Consider the following 27,432-nt stretch of genomic DNA (forward strand, 5'->3'; position numbering starts at 1 on the left):
CGAAGGTGGGAGGATAGAGGGGCGGTATCACACTGAGATGCTTGGGTTTCTTCTCGAGCTCGTGAGGATGTCCCGGAGCCGGAGGTAGTTGTCCAGCGCTGCAGATGTACTAAATACCGCTGAATTATGCGTTCTAAAATGGCTTTACGTTCTGCGGATTCAGCTCAATTTTTAAAAACGGTGGCTGGTTGCCACACGTAAGCGCCTGTGCGCGCACGCACACGCACATGTGCCCCAGATAGCCGAGGGCCGCCCCGAGCCCGGGTGCCACCAGCGTAAGAGCTTTGGTGAAGCAGCCAGCTGGAGCGCAGCAGACGCTGAAGGGCTCCTGCCTGTGTCCCCTGCCCAGAGGAGACAGTGAGCGTCGCCACCTCCGAGGCTGGAGCCGCGTCCGCCAGTGAGAGCTCTGAGTCTTCTGAGTTCGAATCGAGCTCCGAGTCCTCATCATCGTCCTCAGAGGATGAAGAGGAGCTGGTGGCAAGGGAGGAGGAGGAGGAGGAGGAGGAAGAGGAGGAGGAGGAGGAGGAGGAGGAGGAGGAGGAAGAGGCAGCAGCAGATGAAAGTACGGCTCCTGCAGCTCCGGACGAGGACTTGGAGGACGATGTGGCCACGGGGGCCCCTGTGACGGAATCCTCGGTCATGGAAGAGGAGGTGGACATCGAGGCTGAGGATGAAGCCCCCGAGGAGCGGACCCCCATGCCGGAAGAGCCCCCCTTGCCTGTGTGTGCCGAGGAGCCGGCTAGCTGCAAGGAGCCCCCCGAGGAGCCGGGCCTGAAGCAGGAAGGGGCCAGGTTGCGGTCTCCAGAGCCCCCGGCTGGAGAGATGGAGGCCCGGCCCCCACCGTCCCCGGAGCGCACCCCAGGTAACACCTGCAGCCCCCAGCGGGGTGGTGGGGATGGAGGCAGGATGTCCTCGCCGACAGAATGAGCCCAGGCTCCTTTGGGTAAATTGCTGAACCTTCCCGAGCTCTGGTTTCCTCACCTGTAACATGGGATCAATAGATAGTGTCTCCTCCGTGAGGTCATATGGAAGGACAGGGCGAGGGGACATAATGTGCCAGCGTGGAGCCTGGCACCTAGCCAGAACTCCGGATAGTCCCCTCAGGGCACTGCTGCTGTCCCCAGTCCTTAGCGCCAATAATTCCCCCCTGGCCCATTAGTCCTATGGGATGCTCCCAGGAAGGTTGGGGGGGGCAGCCACGTGCACGGTCATTTTAGTGACAGGCAGGTGGGGGAGGCTTTGGGGCCCTGCGCCAGGTGAGAGGAGCCGTGGACACCCCTGCCCCCTCCACCACTGTATGGAACTGCACAGAGCATATTAAAGGCTCTAACATACTGTCTGATAGAACTTTCTCTGGTGATAGAAATGTCCTCTCTCTCTGCCCTGTCCAGTACCATAGCCATTAGACACGGTGTTGCTAAGAGTACTTGAAATGTGGCAAGTGGAACTGAATTTGTAACGTTGTTTAAGTTTACTTTAAATTTATATAGCCATGTGTGGTTAGTTCGCACCTCTGATAAGTCCTTCAGGAAAAAAACCTGTTGTAGTTTCTTTAATTCTATGTAATTTGGCTACAGAACCACAGGTCTTTGAATATTGTCATAGATACTTATTAAGCCTGTGTTGTATCCCCAGTACTGTTTTAGGTGCTGGCAATACAACAGTGGGTCAAACAGACAAAATTATCAGTCTTCATGGAGCTCATATTCTAGGGCAGGGTGATAAATGACAGCAGATTAGCTAGAAAAGTGTATTATATGACAGTGGAGATAAATGCTAGGAGAAAGGCTCTGATAAGTCCTGCAGAAAAGGGACTTGTTGAATTTTATTTTATTTTTTTTTAAGATTTTATTTATTTATTTATTTGAGAGAGAGAGAGAGCACACGCGAGAGGGGGGAGGGTCCGAGGGAGAAGCAGACTCCCCGCTGAGCAGGGAGCCCGATGTGGGACTCGATCCCGGGACTCCAGGATCATGACCCGAGCCGAAGGCAGTCGCCCAACCACCTGAGCCACCCAGGCGCCCGGGACTTGTTGAATTTTATTCAAGAGCGGAGCTCGTTTTCTTGGTCCACAGGACATTTCCTGTTCACAAGGACACCATTCTAAGGACATAATGTCAAAGGCTAGCAACCATGTCTCCTTATGTCTTTCATTTATTCCACCATCATTTATCAAGCACCTACTGTGTGCCTGACACTGGGCTGAGCACTGAGAAGGCTTGAGTCGCTTAGCTGTAGGGGGACAGTCCCCATACTCACAGAACTCCAGGGGGCTCTGAAGGCTCTGAGGTCAGGTATTAAGCACATAGTAGGGCAGCACAAATAGGGCACCGCGAGATGTTTGACTCGTGTAGTAATGGTCTGGTTTTCCCCACCTCTTTGCAGAGAATGACCTGGAAGTGGAGCCCCCTACGCCGCGCTCCTTATCCCTGCAGCCGCCATTACCACCCCCTCGACCACCCCGGCCGCCTAGCCCACCACCAGAGCCCGAGACCCCAGACCCCCCACACCCACCCGTCCCTCTGGAGCCCCCTCCAGAGGAGCAGCCCCCGCGTACTCCGGGCCTCTGTGGCAGCCTGGCCAAGTCACAGAGTACAGAGACGGTGCCGGCCACGCCGAGTGGGGAGCCCCCACTGTCAGGGGGCAGCAGCGGCCTGTCGCTGAGCTCCCCACAGGTGCCCGGCAGCCCCTTCTCCTACCCATCCCAGTCCCCAAGCTTAAGCAGTGGGGGCCTCCCCAGGACACCTGGTCGGGACTTCAGCTTCACGCCCACCTTCCCCGAGCCTGGCGGGCCCCTGCTCCTGCCTGTCTGCCCCCTCCCAGCTGGCCGGCGCGATGAGCGATCTGGCCCCCTGGCCTCCCCGGTGCTCCTGGAGACGGGCCTGCCTCTTCCCCTGCCCTTGCCCTTGCCTCTGCCCCTGGCATTGCCCGTCCCTGTCCTGCGGGCCCAGACCCGGGCCCCTGCCCAGCTGCCACCTCTGTTGCCCGCGCCGCTGGCCCCGTGCCCACCCCCTATCAAGAGAAAGCCGGGCAGGCCCCGGCGATCCCCGCCAGCTGTGCTCTCCTTGGATGGGCCCTTGGTCCGGCCGCCAGGGGGGGCCACCCTCGGCAGGGACCTCCTGCTCCTGCCAGGCCAGCCACAGACCCCTGTCTTTCCCAGCACCCATGACCCCCGGGCCGTGACCCTGGACTTCCGGAACGCGGGGATCCCAGCCCCCCCACCGCCCCTGCCCCCCCAGCCTCCTCCGCCCCCACCGCCACCCCCTGTTGAGTCCACCAAGCTGCCCTTTAAGGAGCTAGAGAACCAGTGGCCCTCCGAGGCTATCCCTCCGGGCCCCCGCGGGCGCGATGAGGTCACTGAGGAGTTCATGGACCTGGCCAAGGTTCGGGGGCCCTGGCGCCGGCCGCCTAAGAAGCGCCACGAGGACCTGGTGGCCCCAGCCTCGCCCGAGCTCTCGCCACCACAGCCCCTCTTCCGGCCCCGGTCGGAGTTTGAGGAGATGACCATCCTGTATGACATCTGGAACGGTGGCATCGATGAGGAGGACATCCGCTTCCTGTGTGTCACCTACGAGCGGCTGCTGCAGCAGGACAACGGCATGGACTGGCTCAATGACACCCTCTGGGTCTACCATCCCTATATCCTAGCCGATGGGGCGCGGTCCTCGCCCACCTCCCTGGGCCCTGTCTCCCGGGACACCCACGAAGGCACCAGCACAAATCCCCATCACCTACTAAGCCGTGTCTGGGCTGCCACCTGCCAGGCTCCATGTGGAGTCACCACCTTCTGTGCCAGGCCCGTCTCACCCCCCCAGAGTGAGCAGGTCCCGGGGCCCAGGGTAGCGCCGCGATTGTACAACCATCACAGTAGCAGGGACCGGGGGCGCACTCTTTCTAGCCCCCCTCATCACCTCATTTAATCTTCCCAACAGCCCAGTGAGGTGTAGGGGCTATTATTTCCATTTTATTTCTATAGAAACTGAGGCTCAGAGAGGTTAACTGACCTCCCCGAAGTCCTACAGCTATGAAGTAGCAGAGCTGGGAGTTGAACCCAGGCAAATCTGCCTCCAGAATCTGGGCTCCAGACCACGATGCTACCCTGATAGTTGGTTATTACTCCAGCCGCTCTTGACAGCACTCTCCGTTGGAGCGGACATCATCCCCGCTATGTCAAACTAATTTACTCAGCACTTCCTCTGTTTGAGGAAATCTGCTAAGCACCTAAGCATATGCAGTCATTCACAGAGGCATAGTTATTGCCCCAGGTTGCTGCTGGGGAATCTGAGTCAGAAAGTGGCTAAGAAACACACCCAGGGCCATGCAACTAGGTACCCCTGGCGGAGTTCGGAGCATCAGGAGAGTTAGCCAGTGGGCAGCCTCACGGAGGTGGCTTAGCTGTGGGGGGTGGAGCCTCCTGGAGGTTAACGCCTGAGGGTAGGGAGGCTGGCCTCTGGAAGGACTGGGAGGGGCTCTCCAAGAATGTCCGTGTGGCCCTTAACCCACACCCACCCACCAGCCTCTCTTCAGCTAAGAAAAAGAAACGGGACGATGGCATCCGTGAGCACGTGACAGGCTGTGCCCGCAGTGAGGGCTTCTATACCATCGACAAGAAGGATAAGCTCAGATACCTCAACAGCAGCCGCGCCAGCACCGACGAGCCCCCGACAGACACACAGGTACTGCCGTCAGTACCCTTGCCTCTGCCCCTGGCATTGCCCGTCCCTGCCCAGACACCCTGGACCCCCCCCCCCCCGGGCTGTAGTGGGTGCGGACTCCTAGATGGGGTGCCAGGCAGCATGGGGGCTTGTGGAGTCAGAGGGGCCGGCGCAGAGGGTGTTACTCACCTGGGCGCTCAGGTTGGAAAAAGTGCGGCGTGGGTGGGAAGTGGGAGCCTCCGAGGTTTTCATCAGGGATGTGAGCCGAGTTGGAGTTGCATTTCCAGAAGGTTCGTTCTTTCCTTTTTAAATTTGGCAAATGTCTGTTGAGTGCCTGCTGTGTTCCAGGCACCGTTCTGGGTCTACAGCAGAGTGAACGAGACAAAATTCTTTTCCTTGTAGAACTTACCTTTCAGAAGGGAGGTAGGAAATAAGTGAACAAATAAAATAAACATGGACTTTCAAGTGGGGTAAACAGGAGAGGAGGTTAGGGCTTGGTGAGTCAGAGGGGTCAATGAAGGTGACAGTTGAGCCAGGTCTGAATAGAGTAAAGAAATGAGCCATGTGGATAACTGGGAGACACCACAGAGAAGTAGAAAAAGGCTTCAATAAAAAGTTAAAACAGGAAGGGTGCCTGGCTGGTTTAGTCAGTGGAGCATGCAACTCTTTATCTTGGGGTCGTGAGTGAGTTCAAGCCTCGTATTGGGTGTGGAGCCTACTTAAGAAAAGAAAAGTTAAAGCAGGAGAGGGACTCACTAAGGCTGGAAGTCACGCTCAGCGTGAGCAGCATGTGCAAAGGCCCTGAGGTGGGGAGGATCTCGGGTGGTGTGAGAAAGGGAAGGAAAGATTAGTTGAGGCCGGAGACAGAACAGGTTGTCAGGGCCCTGGAGGCTGTGGTGATGAGGTTAGATTTGTATTCTGTGTGTGACTGCAAGCTGCATGGGGGTTTCCAGAGAGAGGGTGAGGGTGACATGGCTCAGCCCAATTTTCAAAGCTCACGCTGGCTGCTGTGTGGAGAGTTGACTGCAGGGGTCCTGAGGGGAGACTGGGGCACAGTTGCTGCAGTTCCCAGTCCAGACATGTGGGTAGGTTCGACTGCGTTTGCCGTGAGAAAAAAATTGGCTATGTTTGAAAGAGTATCAGGAACAGTAGAATATTAGGAAGCTGAAAGGACAGACCTGGGGGCCAGATTGTCTGTAGGGGACAAAGGAACTGGCTGGGACGTTGCTGGGTCCGGCCTGGGGAACTAGGAAGCTGGATGCCAAGCTCTGAGGTGGGAGGCTTGAGTTTTGGGGTTTGTGGAACATCCAGGTAGTAAGGTCTGTTAGGCAGTTGGATTTTGGGGCCCAGTAGAGAGCCAGGGAGGGGGACTTCTGGTCATCAGGACGGAAATGTTAAGGGAAGGTCACAGCAAGGATGAGCTCACCCAGGTGAGAGCCACGGGGGTCGGGGTGGAGAGACACCCACCATCTTCCCTCCTGAAAGTGGAGGCATTTCCCAATCTTCCAGCTGAGACGGGAAAGATGGCAAGTGTGAAGGGAAAGTTGTGTTGTTTGCTTTGCCTGGAGGACGTTGAGCACGTTTGGATTCTGACAGGAAGGAGCAGGGAAGAGAAGAGGTGACAGGTAGGGATGGGGCAGGCACAGACAAGCTCAGAGCAAGGAAGCTGGGAAGACAGGGACCAGGGCTTGGCGGGGGGTGTCGCCAAGGATGCGAGAGGGACACGGGTACCCAGGACCACGGCGAGTGGGCCAGCTCCCCCCGACCGCGGGACAGCCACGCCCCCCCCTGACCTGTCGCCGTCGCCCCTGGCAGGGCATGAGCATCCCGGCGCAGCCTCATGCCTCCACTCGGGCGGGCTCGGAGCGGCGTTCTGAGCAGCGCCGTCTGCTGTCCTCCTTCACTGGCAGCTGTGACAGTGACCTGCTCAAGTTCAACCAGCTCAAGGTGAGGCCGGGCCCCACCCAGGGCAGCCGGCGGCCCCGGGGGTGGGGGGGGTGGGGGGGGTGGGGGGGCGGGGGGGGGGCTGCGGGACTAAGACCAGGGCTTTCACCTCTCAGCTCCTTCCCTCCCCCAGTTCCGGAAGAAGAAGCTCAAGTTCTGCAAGAGCCACATTCACGACTGGGGCCTGTTTGCCATGGAGCCCATCGCGGCCGACGAGATGGTCATTGAGTACGTGGGCCAGAACATCCGCCAGGTAGGCACTGCCCCGTGGCTTGGGCGGAGGGGTGGGGGCAGGACGGTCCAGCCCAGACTGAGGCCTTCTCCCGGCCAGGTGATCGCGGACATGCGGGAAAAGCGTTACGAGGACGAGGGCATCGGCAGCAGCTACATGTTCCGGGTGGACCACGACACCATCATCGATGCCACCAAGTGCGGCAACTTTGCGCGCTTCATCAACCACAGCTGCAACGTGAGTGCCTGGGACGGGGCCGCTGCTGCCCCCAGAGGCTTCTGGCACAGAATCGGCATGGCCTCCGGCTGATGGGGGCGGGGGGGGGGGGCGGTGAGGCTTTGTATACGGAGTCTTTCTCCCCTGAGCTTCAATTTTCTCTTCTGAAAAATGGGCACAATGAGACCCAAGGTGCTCAAGAAGTGGTCCGCGCAGTTCACAGTTCACAGCTTTCGTTCTGGGGCAGGGGTGTCCACTAGAACTTAGCGCAGTGGCAGAAATGCTCTGCATCCGCGCTGTCCACTGACGTGGTACAAGCTGCGTGTTGGGTTGAGCACTTGAAATGTGGCCAGTGCCGCTGAGGAACTGAGCTTTTCATTTAATTTGGTTGAACTTAAATAGTCGCACGTGGCTAGTGATGATGGTGGTGGATGGCGCTGGCCCGGGGGGCAGCGAGTGTTGGTAACGAGGGTGAGTCTCATGCTGAAGACAAACACGGGGAGCTTCCGACGGGGCAGGCGAGTTCCAGAGCAGATGCCAAACTCTTTTTGTTTCGAGTCACGACATCGCTACTCAGCAAGTGGAACCGTAGTCTGGTTAAGTAATGTCTCAGTGCCTCGGTTTCCTGATCTGGATGGAAACGGTCCCTCCCTGTAGGTTGTCGGGAGAACCAAATGTGCCCCTGAGTGCAGGCCCTCTGAGTGTGCTGACCCAGCTAGCTCTCCCAACCGTGACTGGATCTTCACCTGGGCCAGTAGGGACTTTGGCTTGCCTCTCCTATGGGATCTGAGGGTTTGGAGGGAATCACCCAGGTGGCAGTGAGTGGGGCACACATTCTGCTCAGGGAGGCCCTGGAGGGGAGAACACCTGTTTGAGGGACAGCAAAGCAGGCAGCAGGGATGGACTAGGGGGCGAGAGGGCAGGTAAGAGATGGGGTTAGCAGGGTTGGGGTGGCCAGATCACTCAGCCTTGCCGGCAGAGCTGAGTGATCTAAAGTTTCTCTAAAAGCCAGGCAGGCTACTGGAAGGTTTTGAGCCATGGGGTGACAGGATTCCCCTGGCTGCTGGGTCAGGAGTAGATTTTCTCAGAGGACTGAGAGGCCATGGGAGCCGCTGAAGTCCAGCCGAGTGATGAGAGGGGCCTGCCTGGGGCTGTGGCAGTGCAGGTGGAGAGCAGTGGACAGAATCAAGAGGTCTTTGGGGGGTAGAACCCACTGGGCGTGGCCGTGGGCCAGATCCAGCATCAGTGGAGGAAGGTGCGGGAGGCGGGTGTCTGGGGGCCTGGACACGTGGCATGGCCACTCCCTTGAGTTTTAGGTTTGAGTTTACGGAGGCAAAAATGTCTCCTGGAGCTGCCAGAGGCCGATATCGAGCAGGTACTTGGATTTCTGGGTCTGGAGCAGGGTCCAGCAAACCTTTTCTGTAAAGGGCCTGATAGTAAATATTTTTGGCTTTGTGGCCCAGAGGATCTCTTAGCAACTACTTTTAACTGTCATTGTAACAAAAGCAGCTGTAGACGGTATGTAAATGAACGGGGATGGCTGTGTGCCAATAAAGTCTGCTTGCTAAAACAGGCAGCGAGGAGCCGGTGTTTGCTGACCCCCTCTCTAGAGCTCTGAAGTGAGGCCTGGGCTAGGAATAGAATCTGGGGACTCACCTGTAGTATAAATGGAAATTGGAGTCCTGGGGAACATTTTATTATCATTACCATCATCATCATTCTTACTTAGTATCAGAGGCGGGGGGGTCCTTATCACCCAGATAGGGCAGCCGAGGCTCGAGCAGGTGGCCAGTGGGCATGGGGTCGTGCGGCATATTTGTCAGGCCTCGGGCATGGAGCTCCGTCGGGTTTCGGGGGGGCCTCGTGGCGGTGGGCCTGGGCGAGGTACCGGGTGAGTCCTCGGCTCACCCTCCCCTCCTGCTTCGCCCACAGCCCAACTGCTATGCCAAGGTGATCACGGTGGAGTCGCAGAAGAAGATTGTCATCTACTCGAAGCAGCACATCAACGTCAACGAGGAGATCACCTACGACTACAAGTTCCCCATCGAGGACGTCAAGATCCCCTGCCTGTGTGGCTCTGAGAACTGCCGGGGGACCCTCAACTAGGCCCTGTGGAAGGCTGCCCGTGCCGCCCTGGGGCTCCCGAGCGTGGGCCCCAGGGCCCCGGGGCCCAGCCCCACCTCCCACCCCCATTTCAGGTGCTGTCCCCTACCCAGCGGCCATGTCAGGGCCTGGCACCCCCAACACTACCCCCAGGACCCAGCGCAGCTCCAGCCCCTCAGTGGGAAAGGGCTTCTCTGTCTCTCAGCCCATGTCTCTTTGGTTTTTTAAAATGCTCCCTTCAGGACTTTTGTTGAGCTCCAGCGTAAACTCTCTGTCCGTGTCTCTCACTCTCTGTCTCTCTGTCTCTGCCCTCCTCTTTTCCCGTCTTCCCCATCAGCCTCTTTCCATGAATGCTGCTATGTTGTTTTGTCTTCTCTTTACTCTCTTCCTCGTCATAAGAAAAGACGTTTTAACCGTTGAAATGTGAAAGCAGAATCAGAGAGCGGGGACCCCCAGCAGGGGCTGCAGAGGCCTCGGTGTGGTGGCGTGTCGGCCCACGTTCCGGAACCCCCGGGCCAGGGCGCTGGGCCAGGTGCTGCAGAGAGGAGGGGGGTCGGGCCACGCGGCTCTGACCTCAGAACACTACACAAGGCCCCCTCTCTGCGGGCAGAGGTGACTCAGTGAGGAGAAGACCCCCCCCATCTGTTCCTTCCCCAGCAGCCTGGGGGCGCCATTTCCCCTAGCAGACCCTGGTGGAGCCAAGCTGGTCCCAGGCAGGAATTTCTCATCTGGGCTCTCCCTGCCACCTCACACCCCGCCACCCCCAAAATCTTGGGTTCAATGTTTACTTTCTCATTCGAATGCCAGCAATGAGGGAGCCTCCCTGAGGCCCCAGTGTGGGTGTGGGGGCACTGGGAAGGGTCCTGTCTACTCCTGCCCTCACCTTCACCCGGGCGGGAGGGCCTCCCAGGGCAGGCGGGTCCCCCAGTCCCGCCACTATGGGGTCTCTGATCATGTGCATGTGGCATTTTTTTGTTTATAAGCTTCACCCGCTTGCCCCTAGCCCACACCCCGACCCACCTGGCCAGCAGCCCCCTCATCCCAAGAAGGCAAGAGCATATTTATTTTTGGAGTGAGAAGATTATTCTCCCAGAGAAAGGAAAATCTTGGAGAAGATTTTAAAACTCAGATCTAAGTCTGACAGGTTGTTGTTGTTTTTTTTTTTTTTTCTTAACCTTTTTTACCCCCTTCCCATCATCCTCTTCAGGGTTTATTTCCATGGATTTTTTTTTTCCTGTGCGTGTATAAAATCAAAACGAAGGGAAGAAATAGGTTTTTGAAGTTCAGAACCAACTTCTGTATATAGGCTGCCATAAAGGACTTTTTCTCGGGAACATTGTTTCTTGTAGAAACATGTGGGAAGACTTTTTTGCTCATTTCTTTGTATTTCCAAAAATCTCTCTCTCTCTCTCTCTCTCTCTCTCTCTCTCTCTCTCTCTCTCTCTCACACACACACACACACACACACACACACACACACACACACAGCAAGTCCCTCTCACCCTAGAAAGCAGAGCAGGCATGTAAATAATTTCTGGAAAGTGACTGTTGTGACCAGGAGTCATCTTCACCCAGACGGGAGAGCTCCCAACGGGCCGCCCCCACCCTGAGGACGCAGGCCCAGGCCCGGAGCCTCTGGTATCTTCAGCTTGTGTCAAGCTTGTTATCATGTAAATTCTGTACAAAGAATTGTTATTTTTCTCTTTTTTTTTTTGTCGTTGGTGGTTTTGTTGTGTTTTTTGTTTTGTTTTGTTTAATTTCTTTACCCCATGCCCTCCCTGTTTGAGATTGTGCCCACCAGTTTCAGGGTTTCAAGGTCGATGAAATCGGTGGCATTAAGACACAGAGGAGGGACCTGGGCACAGCGGCGACCTTCTCTTCCATTTGCGGTTTTCTGCCTAATTGTGCAACTGAGGAAATATTTATTTTTCACATGAGGAAATGTGTAGTTTGTAGAGATGGTTGATTTAAGTTACTTGTGCAAGCCCCCAAGGGGCTGCCTTCATTCTCACCCCTCTCCCCCGAGAAGAAGTGGAGGGGGATGTGAGGAAACCGGGGTTGGGGGCCAGCCTCACCCCTCACCCTGGCCTCACCTTGCCCAAGCGGCGAGGGGCTGCACCCTCCCCGTCCCCAGGAACCCCCGCCCCACCCCCAAAATGGTTTGCCATATCCAGAAACATGGCTCATTTTTCTTTCAATACCTTCATTTTCATTGAACAAATCTTTGCTTTTGAAAAGTTAGGGGTTTCTGCCTTTTTTTTTTTTTTTCCTTGTCCCTCCCTCCCTGCCTCTCTCCTCCTGCAAAGAAGAGAACCCATAAGTTTTAGGGATGTTTGTGCATATAGACTCTGTCATCCGTATGTAACTTGTTTTGAAGAGAAGTGTTTCCGTTGTGGGTGTGTCTTGCTGTAAATACTTGTTCATATTTTTGTGAATTCAATACTATGTACCATTGTATTATAGTAACTTTTATAAAGCAAACCATAAATATACTGACTTTTCTTACAGATACGCCATCTCTCTTGCTCTCCTCTCTCCCTCTCCTCCTCCTTTCTTTCTGATGGGGCACATCCCGCTCACAGGGAGGGTGGCCTGGCTAGGCTCCGGGTAGAACGAGCTAGGTGTGGTGTGGTCCACTCAGACTGGTGGTTCTTTTTTTTTTTTTTTTTAATATTTTATTTATTTATTTGTCAGAGAGAGACACAGCGAGAGAGGGAACACAAGCAGGGGGAGAGGGAGAGGGAGTGGGAGAGGCTTCCTGCCGAGCAGGGACACCAATGTGGGGCTCGATCCCAGGACCCCGGGATCATGACCTGAGCCGAAGGCAGATGCTTAACTGACTGAGCCACCCAGGCGCCCCAGACTGGTGGTTCTTAAACTCCGAGCCTGTTAGGTGGATTATGTGAACTGGGTCAAGTTATAGACTAGACCTTTCAAGGTTTTTTTTGCTTTTAAGTTTTGCTTCTATAACTGTTCTTAAAATCTTAGGTCTAACACTGCTAAAGGTTTGCAATTAGGAAACAAGCTCAAATATCCTATTGCTCTCACTGGAAGAAATTGGAAAGGTGGTACCTCAAAGATGCTCACCACTTGTTTTCAGGAGACAGCCCTCCGGTTTGCATTTGAGGGGGAAGGGACTGATAAAAGAGCCACCAGTTAAGAAGCATTAAGTGAATCTAGTGTTTGTGGTGTTCCACAACGGAGCTTCTGTGCCCCGTAGGTCTCAACTCTGCCTGATCCAGTGGTGAGGTAGCCACGGGGCCCATGGAGAGTTGGTTAGATGTTGTCCACTTGCCCCTGAGAAGGCCAGACGCCAAACCCCAGCCATAAGCAGCATGACTGAGAAAATGCCTGACCTCCCTTCTTACTAGGGATATGCGAATTCTACCGCAAGATAGCCAATGTTGGCCAGCATGGGGCGGGGGGCACTTGGGCATCATTATTGTAAGCTTAAGTTGCCACAACCTTCGGGAGGAAAAATTAGATGTTAACAGTTTAAAAATGCACATGAACTTCCGGCATAAATGTTCCGCTGTCTGGAATTGAGCCCGACAGCCACAAGCAGGGAACAATATGTACACAGTTGTTCTTTGCCGCCTCACTTGTGAAGGCAGGGGAGAGGCCCTCGGTGGTGGGCTGCTTTACGGAATTGTACATCCAGACAGGTGAACACCACTGAAGGTGGATTCGTGGGGCCAGGAAAGGCTGAGAGGGAGACTGAGCCAGGAAAGAGAAAAGAGCAGCTGCTAGCCATTCTGTTCATTCAACCAATATTATTGAGCACCTACGATGTGTCAGACGGTTCTCTAGGCACTGGGGATACAGGAGTGGAGAAAACACCGCTCCCCCCGTCCTGGTGATTGTGTTCTTGTGAGCCAGGAAAACATGAAGAACACATGCTATGATAAGGAGAAAATTAGCTATGAGAAGGGGTATCGGTTGAGAGGGGGTGAGATTTTATTTTTTATTTTTTTTAATTTTTATTTAAAGATTTTATTTATTTGACAGAGAGAGACACAGCGAGAGAGGGAACACAAGCAGGGGGAGAGGGAGAGGGAGAAGCAGGCTCCCAAGGAGCAGGGAGCCCGATGCGGGACTCGATCCCAGGACCCTGGGATCATGACCTAAGCCGAAGGCAGATGCTTAACGACTGAGCCACCCAGGCGCCCCAAGAGGGGGTGAGGTTTTAAATACAGTGGTCAGGGAAATCTGCTTAGCCCACATGTGAACAAAACTCAAAGGAGAGGGTGCCTGGGTGGCTCCGATGGTTAAGCATCTGCCTTCGGCTCAGGTCATGATCCCAGGGTCCTGGGATCGAGTCCCGCATCGGGCTCCCTGCTCCTTGGGAGCCTGCTTCTCCCTCTGCCTCTCTCTCTGTCTTTCTCTGTCTCTCATGAATAAATAAATAAAATCTTAAAAAAAAAAACTCAAAGGAGATCAGCCCCGTGGACACCTGGAGGGGAGGGTATTGAAGGCAGAAGCAACCGTGAGTGCAAAGGTCCTGAGGCTAAAGCCGCCTGGTGTAATTGAGGACCAGCACAGAGGTCCGGAGGTCCGAGTGGCCGCAGCTGAATGAGGGGAGGGGGAGTAAAGGAAATGAGGTCTGAGAGGTCCCGGGTGGGGGTGGGGGAGGGGGAGGGGGAGGCAGGTGCTGTGGGGCCTTGCAGGGCCGCATGGAGGACAACCCAGGGCGTCCAGCCCAAGGCACAGAAAGAAAACACACATCCAAATTTGAGTTTCCTTCATCTTCCCTCTTGAACCGGCTCCTCCTGCCATAATTTCCACCTTGGTCAATGGCACTTCTATTCGGCCCCTCCACCCACCACTGCTGTGGCTGGTTACCTGACCTCGAACCCCAGAAACCCCCAACTTCTCCTTTTCCCTCCACTACCATGTCAGATGGTTCTCCTCCCTTATTCTTCAGATCTATCCACCTCTCCCTCTGCCCCTCAGTCCCATAGGACAAGTCCTTTCTTCTCTGGTCCTTCTGTGGGGGCCAAAAAGGGAGCCCCACCTTGAGCCATCTGCATGTAGGCCAGGGTGGCGTGGGGAGAAGGAAGTGCCAGGCAGACTCAGGCAAAACCCCTCACCCAGGCCCCTCTCCCAAAATAACAAGAGCAGACACATAGCCCTGACATCATGCCAGCCACTGTTTTAAAACATCTATTAAATGGGGCGCCTGGGTGGCTCAGTCGGTTAAGCGGCTGCCTTCGGCTCAGGTCATGATCCCAGGGTCCTGGGATCGAGCCCCACGTCAGGCTCCCCGCTCAGCAGAGAGCATGCTTCTTCCTCTCCCTCTCCCTGCTGTTCTGCCTACTTGTGCTCTCTCTCTCTCCCTGTCAAATAAATAAATAAAATCTTAAAAAAAAATAAAACATCTATTAAACGTACCGCAGTGCTAGGAGGTGGGTGTTGTTACCATCCTCATTTATCAGGTAAGGAAAATTGAGGCACTGAGAAGTCAAGTAGCTTGCCCGAGGTCACACAGCTAGCAAGTAGCTGATCTGGGGTATGAACCCAGGCAATCCTGCTCCCTAGTCTGTGCTCAGCTAATGAGGGTCTGCTCTGCCCATGTCCCGTCTAAGGAGGCACCCACCACCTGGCACCAGCTGATCGTTACTGCATAGGAAGGCAAGCCCGGAACGGCCTGATTCCTCCAAGAAGAACCAGAATCCTAGAATTTGTATGTGAAATATCCCAACTTTCTGAAATGATGATTCACATTTGTTTAAAACTACGCAGACTAAATAAAATACATCAGTGAGCCAGATTTGGCCCGTGAGCCACCAGTTTGCAACCTTCTGAGATATAGAATTTCTCTGCTTTGCATAAGCCATGGGAAAATGGAGGGAGGGTATTTTTTAACTGGGGTTGTCATTGTTCCTCTGGCTTCTCACTGCTATTCTTTTCATTTCTTAAGTTCATGATCCCAGAAACCCTGACTTCTATAATCTGGGGGGGGGGGGGAAATCCTCCAATTTCCCTATTGTACCAACTTAGAATTTTTCCTTACGCTCAGATCTGCCTGCTCCCGGTTCTGAGCTGACTCACCCGCAGGAAGGGCTAGGCAAGTATCAGAAACAGAAGAGACCCAATTTACCCCCAGTTCCTTTCTCCAGTTTTTTAAAACTCGAGGGCAGAAGCTGAGGGGCTCAGAGCCACCCCCCCCCCACACACACACACCTGCTCTACTTCTCAGACCAGGAACCATGTCCCTAGGTTGCTGAGCAGGGATGTGCCCCGAAGTTCCTTGGCTAACACTCCAGGTTTTTCCGTGTCTGGTTCCCAAATGTTGTCTCTCCAGAGGGGCTTTCTCTCCACCGAAATTAGCACCCCTCCCAGTTTTACCTTCACACAATCTCATCATCACCGCTTTATCTTCATAACACTCTGTGAAATGATACTGTCTTCCCCTCTAGCGTGTCAGCCCTCTCCACCCCTTGGTTCCAGAATTCTCCCTGACCGGCGCGGTCCCACTTAGCAAAACGCTTGCACCCCGCGCCTCCCGGGCTTTGGCAGGGGCTCCGAATCCAGAACGCGGACGCCTCCTGCAGTGCTGCGGCCCTGAGCTCCCCCTGCAGGCCGAGGGGCGTCACTGCCCCAGCACGGCGCAAACACCAAGACCCCTCACAGGACCCCGATCCGCTTTATTCCGGAGGGCGGGAGCAGGGAGGGGCCCAACCGAGGGGGCGTGGTCAGCGCCTGGGTGTACAGGCTGGTGGGCGGGGCCTAGAGGGAGTGGCCAGTAAGGAACGCCTGCAGTTCAGGGCCCGTGGGGTGGGCGTGGCCCACCGTACGCCTGCAGATGGGCGGGGCCACGGCGGGGCCACGGCGGGGCCACGGCGGGGCCACGGCGGGGCCACGGCGGGGCCACGGCGGGGCCACGGCGGGGCCACGGCGGGGCCACGGCGGGGCCACGGCGGGGCCACGGCGGGGGCGGCCGTGGGGCAGCTGGGCCCGCAGGGCCTACATGCCCGGCAGGGTCCGGGTGTTCTTCAAGTCGGTGAGGTTGCCCCGCAGGTCCTGCTCCTCCTCGAAAGCCTTGAACAGTGAGTTGAAGTTGCCGGCTCCAAAACCCTGGGGCGGGAGAGAGAAGGTGAACTGCGGGTCTAGAGAAAGCCAGCCGTGCTACCCTGCCTGGCCTCGGGGGCTTGTCGGGGATAGCTCGTACCTGGTGATTGTGGCGCTGGATGACTTCCAGGAAGAGCGTGGGCCGATCCTGCATGGGCTTGGTGAAGATCTGCAAGAGGTAGCCTTTCTCGTCATAGTCTACCAGGATTTTCAGCTCCTGGGTGGGAGACAGGAGGCTGGGTTAGAAGGGCGGCTGGCCCACACTCCAATTGGGCACGGTGGAGTCTTTAGAAAGCCCGTCAGAGCCCCTGCACCCGAAAGCCAAGAAAAGATCCCATTCTCCCGCAGTTCCAGACACCTCCAAATAGATCCCTAAATTCTCCTGTTACCACCTGCCCGCCACAGTCCGGGTGTAAGCCACCAGATCAAGGCTGTCCTGGATCACCCACCCCAGTGGTCTCTGCACAGGTCCCCCTGCTTTCCTCGTGCCTCTCTGCAATCTGTCCTCCCCACGGACACCCCAAGGGATCTTTGAAAAATCAGATCATGTCGTTCCCCTGTTTAAAATCCTCCAGTGGAAATCAGAACCCTCCTAGTTACTGGTGGAATGTAAAATGCTTGCAGCCCCTGGAGAAAACTGGCAATTCCTCAAAGGTTAAACATAGGGTTACCTATAACCTGGCAGTTCCACTCCTAGGTATAATCCCAAGAGAATTAAAAACACAGGTCCGCACAAAAACTTGTATACAAATGATTACAGCAGCATTACTCACAGTAATAACCAAAAAGTGGAAACAACCCAATGTCCATCAACCGATGAATAGATAAGAAAAATGTGATATACCCACACAATGGGTTATGATTCAGCCACAAAGAGGAAGGAAGCACTGACACCTGCTACAACCTGGATGCACCTTGTGAACATGATGCTTCGTGAGAGGAGCCAGACACAAAAGATCCCATAGTGCATGGTTCCATTTATATGACAAGTTCAGAATAGGCAAATCTATAGAAACAGAAGACAGATGAATGCTTGCCTAGGACTGCAGGGTGTGGGGGCGGGGGGCGGTAATGGAGGGACTGGGAGGTGAGGAGGGGTGTGAAGTTTCAGGTGATGAAAATGTTCTAAAATTGATTTTGATGATAGCTGCACAACATAGTGAATAGCTAAAAACCACTGAATGGTGCACTTTGTTTTTTAAAGTTTTTAAAAAAGATTTTATTTGAGAGAGAGAGAAGGAGTGGGGGGAGGGGCAGAGGGAGAGGGAGAAGTAGACTCCCTGCTGAGCAGGGAGCCCCACTGAGCAGCAGAGCTGGGAGCCTGACCTGGGGCTTGATCCTATCCCAGGACCCCGGGATCATGACCGGAGCCGAAGGCGGACGTTCAACCGACTGAACCACCCAGGTACCCCGAATTTAAAAGAGTGCTTTAGGGGCACCTGGGTGGCTCAGTCGTTAAGCGTCTGCCTTCGGCTCCGGTCATGATCCCAGGATCCTGGGATCGAGCCCCGCATCGGGCTCCCTGCCCCGCGGGAAGCCTGCTTCTCCCTCTCCCGCTCCCCCTGCTTGTGTTCCCTCTCTCGCTGTGTGTGTGTGTGTCTCTCTCTCTCTCTCTCTGCCAAAACAAAAAACAAAAAACAAAAAACCTTTAGAAGAGTGCCTTATATGTTATGTGACTTTTATATCAATAAAGCTGTTAAAAACAAAAACAAAACCCAAACACCCCAAAACCGAAGCAAACCAAAATCCTCCAGTGGTATCTGGCCGCAGAAGAACAAAATCCAAACTACTAAAGAGGAATCAGCCCCTGCCTACCTCAGTGACCTAGGCCAGTCCTCAAATACTTCCTTTCATCCATTCTTGCCTTCTTTCTGTTCCTCAGACACTTGGAGCTTGCTCCTGACTCACCAGGACTCTCCTTCCCCTAGCTTCACATAGCCATCTCCCGCTTATTGTTTAGAGTTCACAGAAAAGTCACCTCCTCAGAGAGGCCCTCCCAGATCACCTCTGGTGAAGTAGCCCCAGGTCACCCGCTGTCGTAGCCTGTTTTAACTTTCTGCACAGCATCAACTCTCCGGTGGTGTTTGTGTTATTATTTATTTATTTGCCTGTCATCTATCTCCCCACCAGACGGCAAGTCCCATGATCGTGGGGACCTGGTCTGGTTTTCCTTCTGTGTCCCAATGCCTAAATGCAGGGTAGACGCTTAGACAGTGTTTGTGAGGCGAGATGGAACTCAGGGCTCATTGTCCCCAGCTCAAACTCAAGGATCCTGCACTAGCCTCACCTCCAGGATATCAATGCTCTCCTTCACTCGGATCTTGGCCGACTTGAGCTTCTCGCGAAGTTGTTTGTAGTATGTTGGTGGAACAGCCAAGAACTCCATGCCTCTCTCTCTCAAGTGGCGAATCTGTCTCAAGGAAGGGTCAAGGTCAGTCTCCTCCTCTCTCCGTGCTCAACACCCCTAGCCAGAGTCCCGACCCTGCCTTCCCCTGCCTTCCAGGATGCATCCCCGTGACCTCATGCCCCTCCACCCTTGGCCTTGTGGGCCCGATTAGAAAAACAGCCATGGCTAACGTTTACCGAGTTCTCATCACGTGCCCGCCTCCTAAGCACTTAACGTGTATTGCCTCACCATGTCCATGCAGTCACTTTTTGAGGTATCTGGACAATTATTATCCCCATTTCATAGCTGGGGAAACTGAGGCGTCAAGAGATTAAATATCTGTTCTCACCATAGTAGCCAGAGTGATTTTATTTAAAAACACAAATCAGGGCGCCTGGGTGGCTCAGTTGGTTAAGCGACTGCCTTCGGCTCAGGTCATGATCCTGGAGTCCCGGGATCGAGTCCCACATCGGGCTCCCTGCTCAGCAGGGGGTCTGCTTCTCCCTCTGACCCTCTTCCCTCTTGTACTCTCTGTCTCTCATTCTCTCTCTCAAATAAATAAATAAAACTTAAAAAAAAAATAAAAACACAAATCAAATCACGCCACTCCTCCGCTTACCCCACGGTGGTGTCTTGTCTCGGAGTCACATTCAAAGCCCTTACCATCTGTCCTCACTCCCACCTTCTGACCTCACCTCCTCCCCCCTCGTCCTTGCTCATTCTGTTCCAGCCACACTGAGCTCCTTGCTGTGCCTCCAGCCTTCCGCGGCCCTGCCTGTCGCTTCTGCTCGGGGCACGTTTCCCAGTTGTCCACATGTTTCCCTCCTTCCAACTCTGTGCTCTCCGATGTCTCCTTCTCAATGTGGCCTTTCGCGGCTGCCCTGTTTAAATGTGCGATGTCCTTCGCTCTCCCTCTCCCATTGCCCTGCTTGGTTTTCCTCCAGAGCACTCACACCATCTAACACATGTCTCTTCCTTGTTTTGTTTTCTGCCTTCACTGGAGCAGAGACTATTGTCTCTGTCAGCTCATGTATCCCAAGTACCTAAAAGGGTGCCCCATACACATGGTAGGTGCCCAGTATACATCTGAGTGGGTGAATGAATGGGTGAAATTGCCAAGGTCATGCAGTGAATTCTTGGTTAGGCCAGGATGGAATGGGGCAGTCAGGCTCGCGTCCACTCTGACACACTGCTGCCGTAGGAATAGGCTGGTTCCACAGACTCAGTGCATTTAACTTGACTCAAAGGATCTAGTCAATCTTGTAGCCTAATAGCCTCATTTTCAAGGTGAGGCAACTGAAGCCCAGAGAGGGGACTGAATCCCCCAGGGACACAGAGCAAGTCACTTGCAGAACTAGGACTAGAATCCAGGCTGCCTCTTACTCTGACACCTGCTACTTTTAAAGCCAGCAGTGTTTCTCTCTGCAGGGAAAGGGAGCTCTGGGGTGGGAATGTGCCTGCACTTGACTGGCAGGAACCAGTAAGAGAGCCCTGTCAGCCATCTGGGCTGGCGAAGGGGGCCGAGGATTGCCACTACCCGCCCCCCACTCCCTCCTCCATTTTGGCTCTGGAGCTAGATGAAAGGTGAATTAGGACCAGGAATGAGCTTCTCACCGCTGTGATGATGTCTTGGGTCTTGAGAGCAATGTGCTGGACCCCGGCGCCCCCATTATAGTCCACATATTCCTGGGGGAGGGAAACAAGGCAAACACGGTCGTTGGCTCCTGTCACCCATATTCCTGCCTCCTCAGGAGGCTTCAAAGCTCTTCCCTGCTTTCTTCTTCCCCAGCCAGGCCCCCGGAGTCCAGGGAAGGCCCCACCTGGATCTGAGATTTCTTCTTCCCTGGCGCTGGCTCATTAATGGGCATCTTGATGGACTCCTCGAAATTGGCCACCACGATGGAGCGTAGGGAACTGTATTCTGTGTGCACCTGTGTGTCATCCACAGACCAGAACCGGTGAAACTGCAGATTCTTCAGGTACCTGTGGGGTGGCCATAAGGGCATGTTGGCTCTGTGTGCCTGCCGGGGACTGGCTCCTTGCCCCTACTTCCACCTTCCAGAATTTGGCCCCTGAGCAGCCTCCAGAAAGGAGCCACCATTCACCTCATACCCACTGAACACCTGTACCTTGATTCTGACAATTTTCCTTTGGGTGGACGTGAAACGTCTTGTAACAAGATCTGTGTGGTGTGGCAAGGGCCCGACTGAGAGAAGTGCCCTTTGAGAAGGGCACCTGCTCCTCATTTGCACAAGGGCGCTGTTTGGGGTAGCGACAGACTTCCTCCAGGTCTCCCTGGACTAGGACACCCTCTGTGCCAACCTTCCCCGAGGGTCCTCAGAGGGAGGACCATGGGTCCCTTTGAGCCTTAAAGCCTCTGGTCCTCAGGGCACAGATGACTCAGGGGCGTCAAGCTAAGCTCCCTCGCCCTTGTGCTCCATTTCCCAGTCCGGGGTCTCGAGAAAAGAACCGGGGAGCGGACCTGTCTCCTTTGCAGTGAGGGGTTGGGCCAGGGACTCACCACTCGGAGGCAGACACCATCTCCTGATCAGGCTGGTTTCCCACAATGTGGTCGATAATCTCGAGACTGCAGGTAGGCCTGTCGGGGGAGGAAGCCGTCAGGAGGTGAGGAGAGGGCTGCTGCCGAAACCTGCCCCTCCCCACAGCAGCGGCTCACTGTGACGTAGCATGTACTAGAGCCACCTTGCTGGTGTTGACTCGCACGCTATTACTAGTCCCATTTTACAGATGGGGAACTGAGGCAGAGAGGAATGAAGTAAATACGGAGATTAAATAGCGAGAAAATGACACAGCCACAGGGCGCCTGGGGGGCTCAGTCGGTTAAGCGTCTGCTTTCGGCTCAGGTCATGATCCCAGGGTGCCCTGGGGTCGAGCCCCGCGTCGGGCTCCCTGCTCCGTGGGGAGTCTTCTTCTCCCCCTCCCTCTGCCTCTTCCTCTGGCTCATGCTCTCTCTCTCTCTGTCTCTCAAATAAATAAAATATTAAAAAAAAAATAACAGCCGGGGTTTGAGCCCAGGCAGTTGGTTACAGAGCCTAGGTGCTTACCCTCTGTGTTGCCTCTTCAAGCCACCCCTTAGTGACCCTCAGGAATCCCCCAACAGCCTCCCAGATGCTCTGCCCCTCAGAGAAGCCCAGTCTGCATGGAGGATCAGGGCATTGCTTTCCACCACCCTCAGGACTTTCTATACCTACCCCCCCCAGCCCGAGGGGCACTCACAGCTTGGAAAGTAGGGGGTCCACAGATGCTGGGGTCTCGAATCCAGGCAAGAACCAGCCGCTATAGTTCATCTTTTCCACCAGGGTGTGTGTGGTGTCCCCATACTAATGGGTGGAAAACAGCCAGGCTTGGCCCCTGAGGTCCCATCCCCGCTGAGACTGGGCCACATCTCCTGGTGCCCACACGGTTCCACCCTGGGTCTGACCCTAACTCTGTCTGTGATCTTGGGCAAGTCACTTCCCCTCTCTGAAATGAATTGCAGTCTGTCATTTGTTTGGGGCTTTCTTTGACTGTCTGCCTGCCCCATGGGACCAGAATCTCTGTGAGCGCAGGGACACTGTTTTGCTCATCAGGGGATCCTCAGCATCTAGGACAGTGCCTGGCTCATTGTAGGTACTCAATACAAATGTATTGACTAAGTGAGAATGATGAGGGCATTGGCTCAAATTATATCAAAGGGTTCTGGGGCGCCTGGCTGGCTCCACCGGTGGAGTGTGAGTCTCTTGATCTCGGCATTGTGAGTTCAAGCCCCACGTTGGCTGTAGAGATTACTTAATAATAAAATCTTAAGGGGGCGCTTGGGTGGCTCAGTTGGTTAAGAAACTGGCTCTTGATTTCGGTTCAGGTCATGATCTCAGGGTCGTGGGATCAAGCCCCGTGTTGGGCTCCCTGCTCAGCGCAGAGTCTGCTTGAGGTTCTCTCTCTGCCTCTCCCCACTCTCAATAAATAAATAAATAAAATCTTTAAAAAATAAAATAAGATCTTATTTATTTATTTTTAAAGATTTTATTTATTTACTTGACAGAGAGAGACACAGCGAGAGAGGGAACACAAGCAGGGGGAGCGGCAGAGGGAGAAGCAGGCTTCCCGCGGAGCAGGGAGCCCGATGCAGGGCTCGATCCCAGGACCCTGGGATCACGACCTGAGCCGAAGGCAGACGCTTAACAACTGAGCCACCCAGGTGCCCCAAGATCTTTTTTAAGAAAAGGTTTTGTTGTTTTGTTTTGTTTTTTCAGTCATGTTAACAATCTTTAAGTTGTATTTAACCTTGAGGAGGTGGGACCTGTGATCATCTCTGTATGACAGTAACACAGACTTGGGAATCTTTGCTGGGTGTCTGTGATGTACCAGGTACTGTTGTCCTAAATGCTGTGCAGGAATGATCTCACTTGAGCCTTGCAATGACCCTGGATGGGGTTATAGTTGAAGAAAACGGTTAAGTAGCATGTCCCAGGCCACACAGATGGTCCAGCTGCAGTCCTTGCTCATTGAAACAGAGTCCCAGAGAGGTGGAGTGCTTTGCCCATAGTCTTCCCCAGACCCCACTCGCGCCCTTCTTCTAAGCCCTTGTCCTCAGTTTACATCCCTGTGCTGTCATTGCCACCTGCCCCCCACAGTCTCTCCGTCCACAGGGGAGGAAGGGAAGCATCAAGGGGGAACTGGTAGCTCCCATCAGCCTCTGCACACTGGCCAAGCATTACAGGCAGCGAGACTTAGAGGAGAATGTCTGCTTCAAGGCACCAGGGTGGGATGGCATGAGGGAGTGGGGGTGGGGGATCCTGGCATCTCAGGGGAGCTGACCGCAGGAGGGGTAGGGGCACCGAAGCGAACTCACCGTCTGCAACACGGCCAATTTCACCTTCCCAAACTTATCTTGCTCTATCCAGGGCTCCCGCACGATTTTGGCGCCCTGTTCCCGGGCTTTCTGCAGAGAAGATGGGTCAGGGAGGCAGTAAGTGCTGGACCCTCCCGGAGCCCTGGCTGGCTGCCCTGTAGTCCTGCCTCATGCTGCCACAGGCTCATCCTGCTTTCCCAGACCCAGGCAGGAACGACAGCCAGCTCCAGCTGTTGCCCCTGACACCCGGGCCTTGTGCCTGTTTGGCAGATAGGGAAACTGAGGCTCAGGCCCAGAGTTGGAGCTATGAGAGACAAACGAGGTCGGGGTGGGGGTGGGGGTGTGTCCCACCTCTGCTAACGCACTCTGGCCCTTCCCCCCTCCAGTCCTCAACTTCCCCATCTGTAAACCAGGCGGTGGGATAAGAAGAAGCCCTCCCACTGACTGAGCACCTGCTGTGTGTCAGACCCTCTGCAGGGTGCCTTCCAAGCATGGCTCATGCCTTTACGTAATGAAACCTTACTGCTTGGCTATGCCTACCACATTGTCAGGCATTGGTGAAGGTATTTACCAAACTCCTTCTTCCTCACAGCAACATTACAGGAAAGGTACTGTTCTTGTCTCCGTTCTATAGGTGATGAGATCTATAGGCACAGAGAAGTTAAGTCACTTGCCCCAAGTCTCACAGATAATAAGATTCAGACCTGGGCAGTGGGCCTCTGGCTTCTATGCTCTGAACCTCTAAGCTGCTTCTTGAATATGGTGTTTGGTTCAGAGTCGTGCTCAAGAAGTGGCAATTATGGTCTCAGGTCCTCTGTTGTCCAACTCAGCGAGGTAGGTGCTGTGGTTGTCCCTGTTTTACAGATGTGGAAACTGAGGCTCGTGAGAGGGCATGCAGCTAGCAAGGGCCAGGGCATCCCTGGAACTCGGGTGTGCATCACACCAGTGTCCGGGCTTGTCGCTCCAACATGGCGGGCCCTCCAGCCCTGACCCACAGGGCTCCCCGTGGCAGGCAGAGGGCAGCCCAGGTGCGGGCTCACCTGCACGATGTAGTCACAGTCTTCCACCTCAAAAGCGATGTCCTTCACTCCGTCACCATGTTTTACCAGGTGGTCACCCATCTCTGTGGCCGGTAGGGGAGGTCATGGCGCTGGAGTCAGGGCTCCCTCACCTCTCTGTCAGCCTCTGGGCTCCATCTTCTTCTAGGCTGGGGAACCCTCGCTGACCCAGACCCACCCCCTTGTCCCTGAGCCCCACCACAACCCACAATAGCATGTCTTCACTTCCTGGCACCCTGAACCCCCTGGGCCTCCTCACCTTTGTTCCAGGGGTTGAGGGCAGAGGAGAAGACAAACACAATCTGAGGCAAAGAGGAGAGAGAGGAAGTGTAGCTGGCGGCTCCGACCGGCATGTGGGGGTGCACCCCATCCCGCCCACCCCGCCCACCTGTGAGACACCCCAGTGGGGCATTCGGATCAGACCGCCCCTCCCAGCCAGGAAGGACTCCCTGACCCTGGGTTCCAGCCCCTTCTCTGCCTCAGCTTCCCCTCTGAGATGAGCTGTTGCTCAGGCCCCCCCGCCCCATGGGAGAGAGCCCCAGGATTCCCAGGGATCAGGGCGCTAGTCAGACTTTCAGCTTTGACGTCTGAGGCCTCTGTCAACTTCGCCCAAACATCTGTGAGGCCAGAGGTGGGCCAGGCCGAGAAGGAGATGAAACTAAGGTCCCCGTGGTCTGTTGTACAAAGGTGCCAAAGGAGGGGCCAGTGGGGGCTCTCAGCTCATGCTCCCTTAGCCTCGCCAGACATCCTGGGAGAGAACCAGGTGGGCCTGGGGAAAGGACCTCCTGGTCTACTTCACCCACAGGCACCAGAGCCCTTCGGAGGCTCAGAGACCAGCAAGGGCAGAGAGGCTGGCCTGGGTGAGTGGGGTCCTGGGGTGCAGACTTACCTTGCCTTGCTTGATCACATGGCTGACTACCTCCCGGGAACCCGTCTCCAGGCCTTTGTAGGCTAGTGGTTCAAAGCCCATCTTGTTGCAGTAGAATGACGCAGCCTGAATCACAGAGTTGCAACTGGGTTCCTGAGGGCCAGCCTGGGGGACCCCCCCCCGCCCCGGCTGAAGCCTCCAGTCCCCGTCAGCCTGGCTGCCCTGTTGCCCCAGGGACAGAGTCCGTCCTGGGAAGAAAGGCGGCCCCCTGGCCCATTCCGACATCAGATAGGTTTCCTGCCGGCGTCCGAGACCCTGATTGTGTAATTAGGATCTAAAGAGCGTCTGTGTTTCTGGGATGGTCCCGACGCTGGCTCTGATCCTCCCCACACAGCGGCCAATCATAGGCCCAGCCAGGGACCCGCCCTTGTCCAGGAGGCCCTCTGGCCCACCCTCTGCCCACTCTAATATCTGGCCCCAGCATTTACCTGCTTGGCGTTGCCAACCCAGAAGGTCACGGAGTGGAAATGAAGGAATCGGCCTCTCTCAGGCTGCAGGAGGAGAGAAGGGGAGCGGCTAAGTCTCTGGAAGTGGGTCTAGAAAAGTGTGGGTGGAGAGGGGTCCTCTAACCACTCTCCTTGTCCCAGCCTTAATTCCAAAACTGAGAAGCCAAACACCCTGCAGCCTTGCCAAGCCTCAAAAGAGGTTTCCAAATGGGGAGAAATCAAGCTCCTGGATGTTGGGGATCGGAAAGCCCCCTTGGGAGGCCTGCCCAGATTTCAGAGTGGAGCTGCTCTCTGCTACAGCAACATGGATTTAAGTTAGACCTTAGAAAGAACTTCCAGGGTCACCTGGCTAGCTCCGTCAGTAGAGCATGCGACTCTTGATCTCAAGGTTGTGAGTTTGAGCCCCACAGTGTAGGTAGAGGTTACACATAAAAAAAAAAAATCTAGGGGCGCCTGGGTGGCTCAGTTGGTTAAGCGACTGCCTTCGGCTCAGGTCGTGATCCTGAAGTCCCGGGATCAAGTCCCGCATCGGGCTCCCTGCTCGGCGGGGAGTCTGCTTCTCCCTCTGACCCTCCCCCCTCTCATGTGCTCTCTCTCTCTCTCTCAAATAAATTAAAAAAAAAAATCTAAAAAAAAATCTAGAAAGAACTAGACAGGATTAAGAGATTAGCAGGAATTTAAGAAGAGGTAAAATTTTTCTTTGGAGAGATGAGCCTGAGTGTGCATCTTGGACATCACATAGCCCCTGAAGTTCCTTTTCTGCTCTTTGCTGACATCCCAGTCTCCTGGGGCCCTGACCCCACATTTCCGCTCCTCCTTACCTTCCTTCCTTTATCGCTGTAAGTCGTCTAAGGAGAAAGAAAAGGACAGTAAGACTTGGAAGCTCAGACACAAGGCGCTTCTGGAAGTCTCACTGCAGATCATCACTGGGGAGGCTGCCCTGCCCCCCGGGCAGGCACTTACCATGGTTGATCTTGGTCAAACTTCCTGCTCTGAGACGGGGACAAGAGGCCAGTGGAGTGCTGGACAGAAGTATTTAACAATGAGCAGAGCCCGCCCCTGGCCTCCTGGCCTTCCTAGGGGCGGGCAGAAGCTGATCCAACCGTGGAAGCTCCTAGGCTTGGGAGCCTCTGATCCGGCTGCAGCCTCAGTGGACCGGGTGATATTGTCAGGCCCAGAGAAGGGGAGTGACTACCCAAGGCCACTAGTCAGTGGGGCAGAGCCAAGGCACAGAGCCAAGGGCACACTCCAGGACCCCGGGTTGGGACTAAGATCTCTGCCCTCCAGAATCCAAAGTTCAGAAGTCAAGGCCAGACTGAGTGCAGTGGTGGCTGCAGGATTCTTGTTTAGGGAGAATTTGACGGGGAATTAGGGACTGGTCCTGAAGCCCTGTTTGCATAGCGAGCATGTGGTTTATAATTAGGTAAAAAGATTGTACTCCATGGTGGTTAGAGGCATGGGTATGGGGGTTTGAATCCTGGACCTGCTACAACTGGGGAGAGTCACGGAGAGTCACAGAACCCCTCTGAGCCTCAGTCTCA

General features: G+C 55.0%; 2 protein-coding genes across 3 annotated transcripts in view; one reads left to right on the plus strand and one right to left on the minus strand.

Moving 5' to 3' along the window:
- The window catches only part of SETD1B (SET domain containing 1B, histone lysine methyltransferase), a 23,924-nt gene extending 12,263 nt beyond the window's left edge, over positions 1 to 11,661 (plus strand). For both annotated transcript variants that reach the window (XM_088019566.1, XM_088019567.1), the window contains 7 exons: positions 350 to 862; positions 2,386 to 3,639; positions 4,510 to 4,676; positions 6,471 to 6,602; positions 6,733 to 6,852; positions 6,931 to 7,068; positions 8,980 to 11,661. In XM_088019566.1, the coding sequence (XP_087875692.1) occupies positions 350 to 862; positions 2,386 to 3,639; positions 4,510 to 4,676; positions 6,471 to 6,602; positions 6,733 to 6,852; positions 6,931 to 7,068; positions 8,980 to 9,153 (2,498 nt within the window). In that variant the 3' untranslated portion in view covers positions 9,154 to 11,661. The remainder of the gene's footprint in view (positions 1 to 349; positions 863 to 2,385; positions 3,640 to 4,509; positions 4,677 to 6,470; positions 6,603 to 6,732; positions 6,853 to 6,930; positions 7,069 to 8,979) is intronic.
- Positions 11,662 to 16,116: 4,455 nt separating this feature from the next.
- On the minus strand, positions 16,117 to 26,733 carry HPD (4-hydroxyphenylpyruvate dioxygenase). Its single transcript, XM_028116689.2, has 13 exons — positions 26,713 to 26,733; positions 25,874 to 25,936; positions 25,407 to 25,511; positions 24,777 to 24,819; positions 24,500 to 24,582; positions 23,460 to 23,549; positions 21,845 to 21,948; positions 21,129 to 21,206; positions 20,428 to 20,590; positions 20,222 to 20,293; positions 18,509 to 18,631; positions 16,322 to 16,438; positions 16,117 to 16,227 (listed from the first exon to the last, which is right to left on the minus strand). The coding sequence occupies exons 3-13, from the start codon at positions 25,485 to 25,487 to the stop codon at positions 16,117 to 16,119; spliced, it is 1,065 nt and encodes a 354-aa protein (XP_027972490.1). The 5' UTR covers positions 25,488 to 25,511; positions 25,874 to 25,936; positions 26,713 to 26,733.
- Between the last annotated feature and the right edge of the window lie 699 nt (positions 26,734 to 27,432).

The sequence above is a fragment of the Eumetopias jubatus genome, unplaced genomic scaffold (assembly GCF_037043125.1).
Source record: "Eumetopias jubatus isolate StellerSeaLion01/CBP00866 unplaced genomic scaffold, mEumJub1_p1.0 scaffold_16, whole genome shotgun sequence".
Taxonomy (NCBI): Eukaryota; Metazoa; Chordata; class Mammalia; order Carnivora; family Otariidae; genus Eumetopias; species Eumetopias jubatus.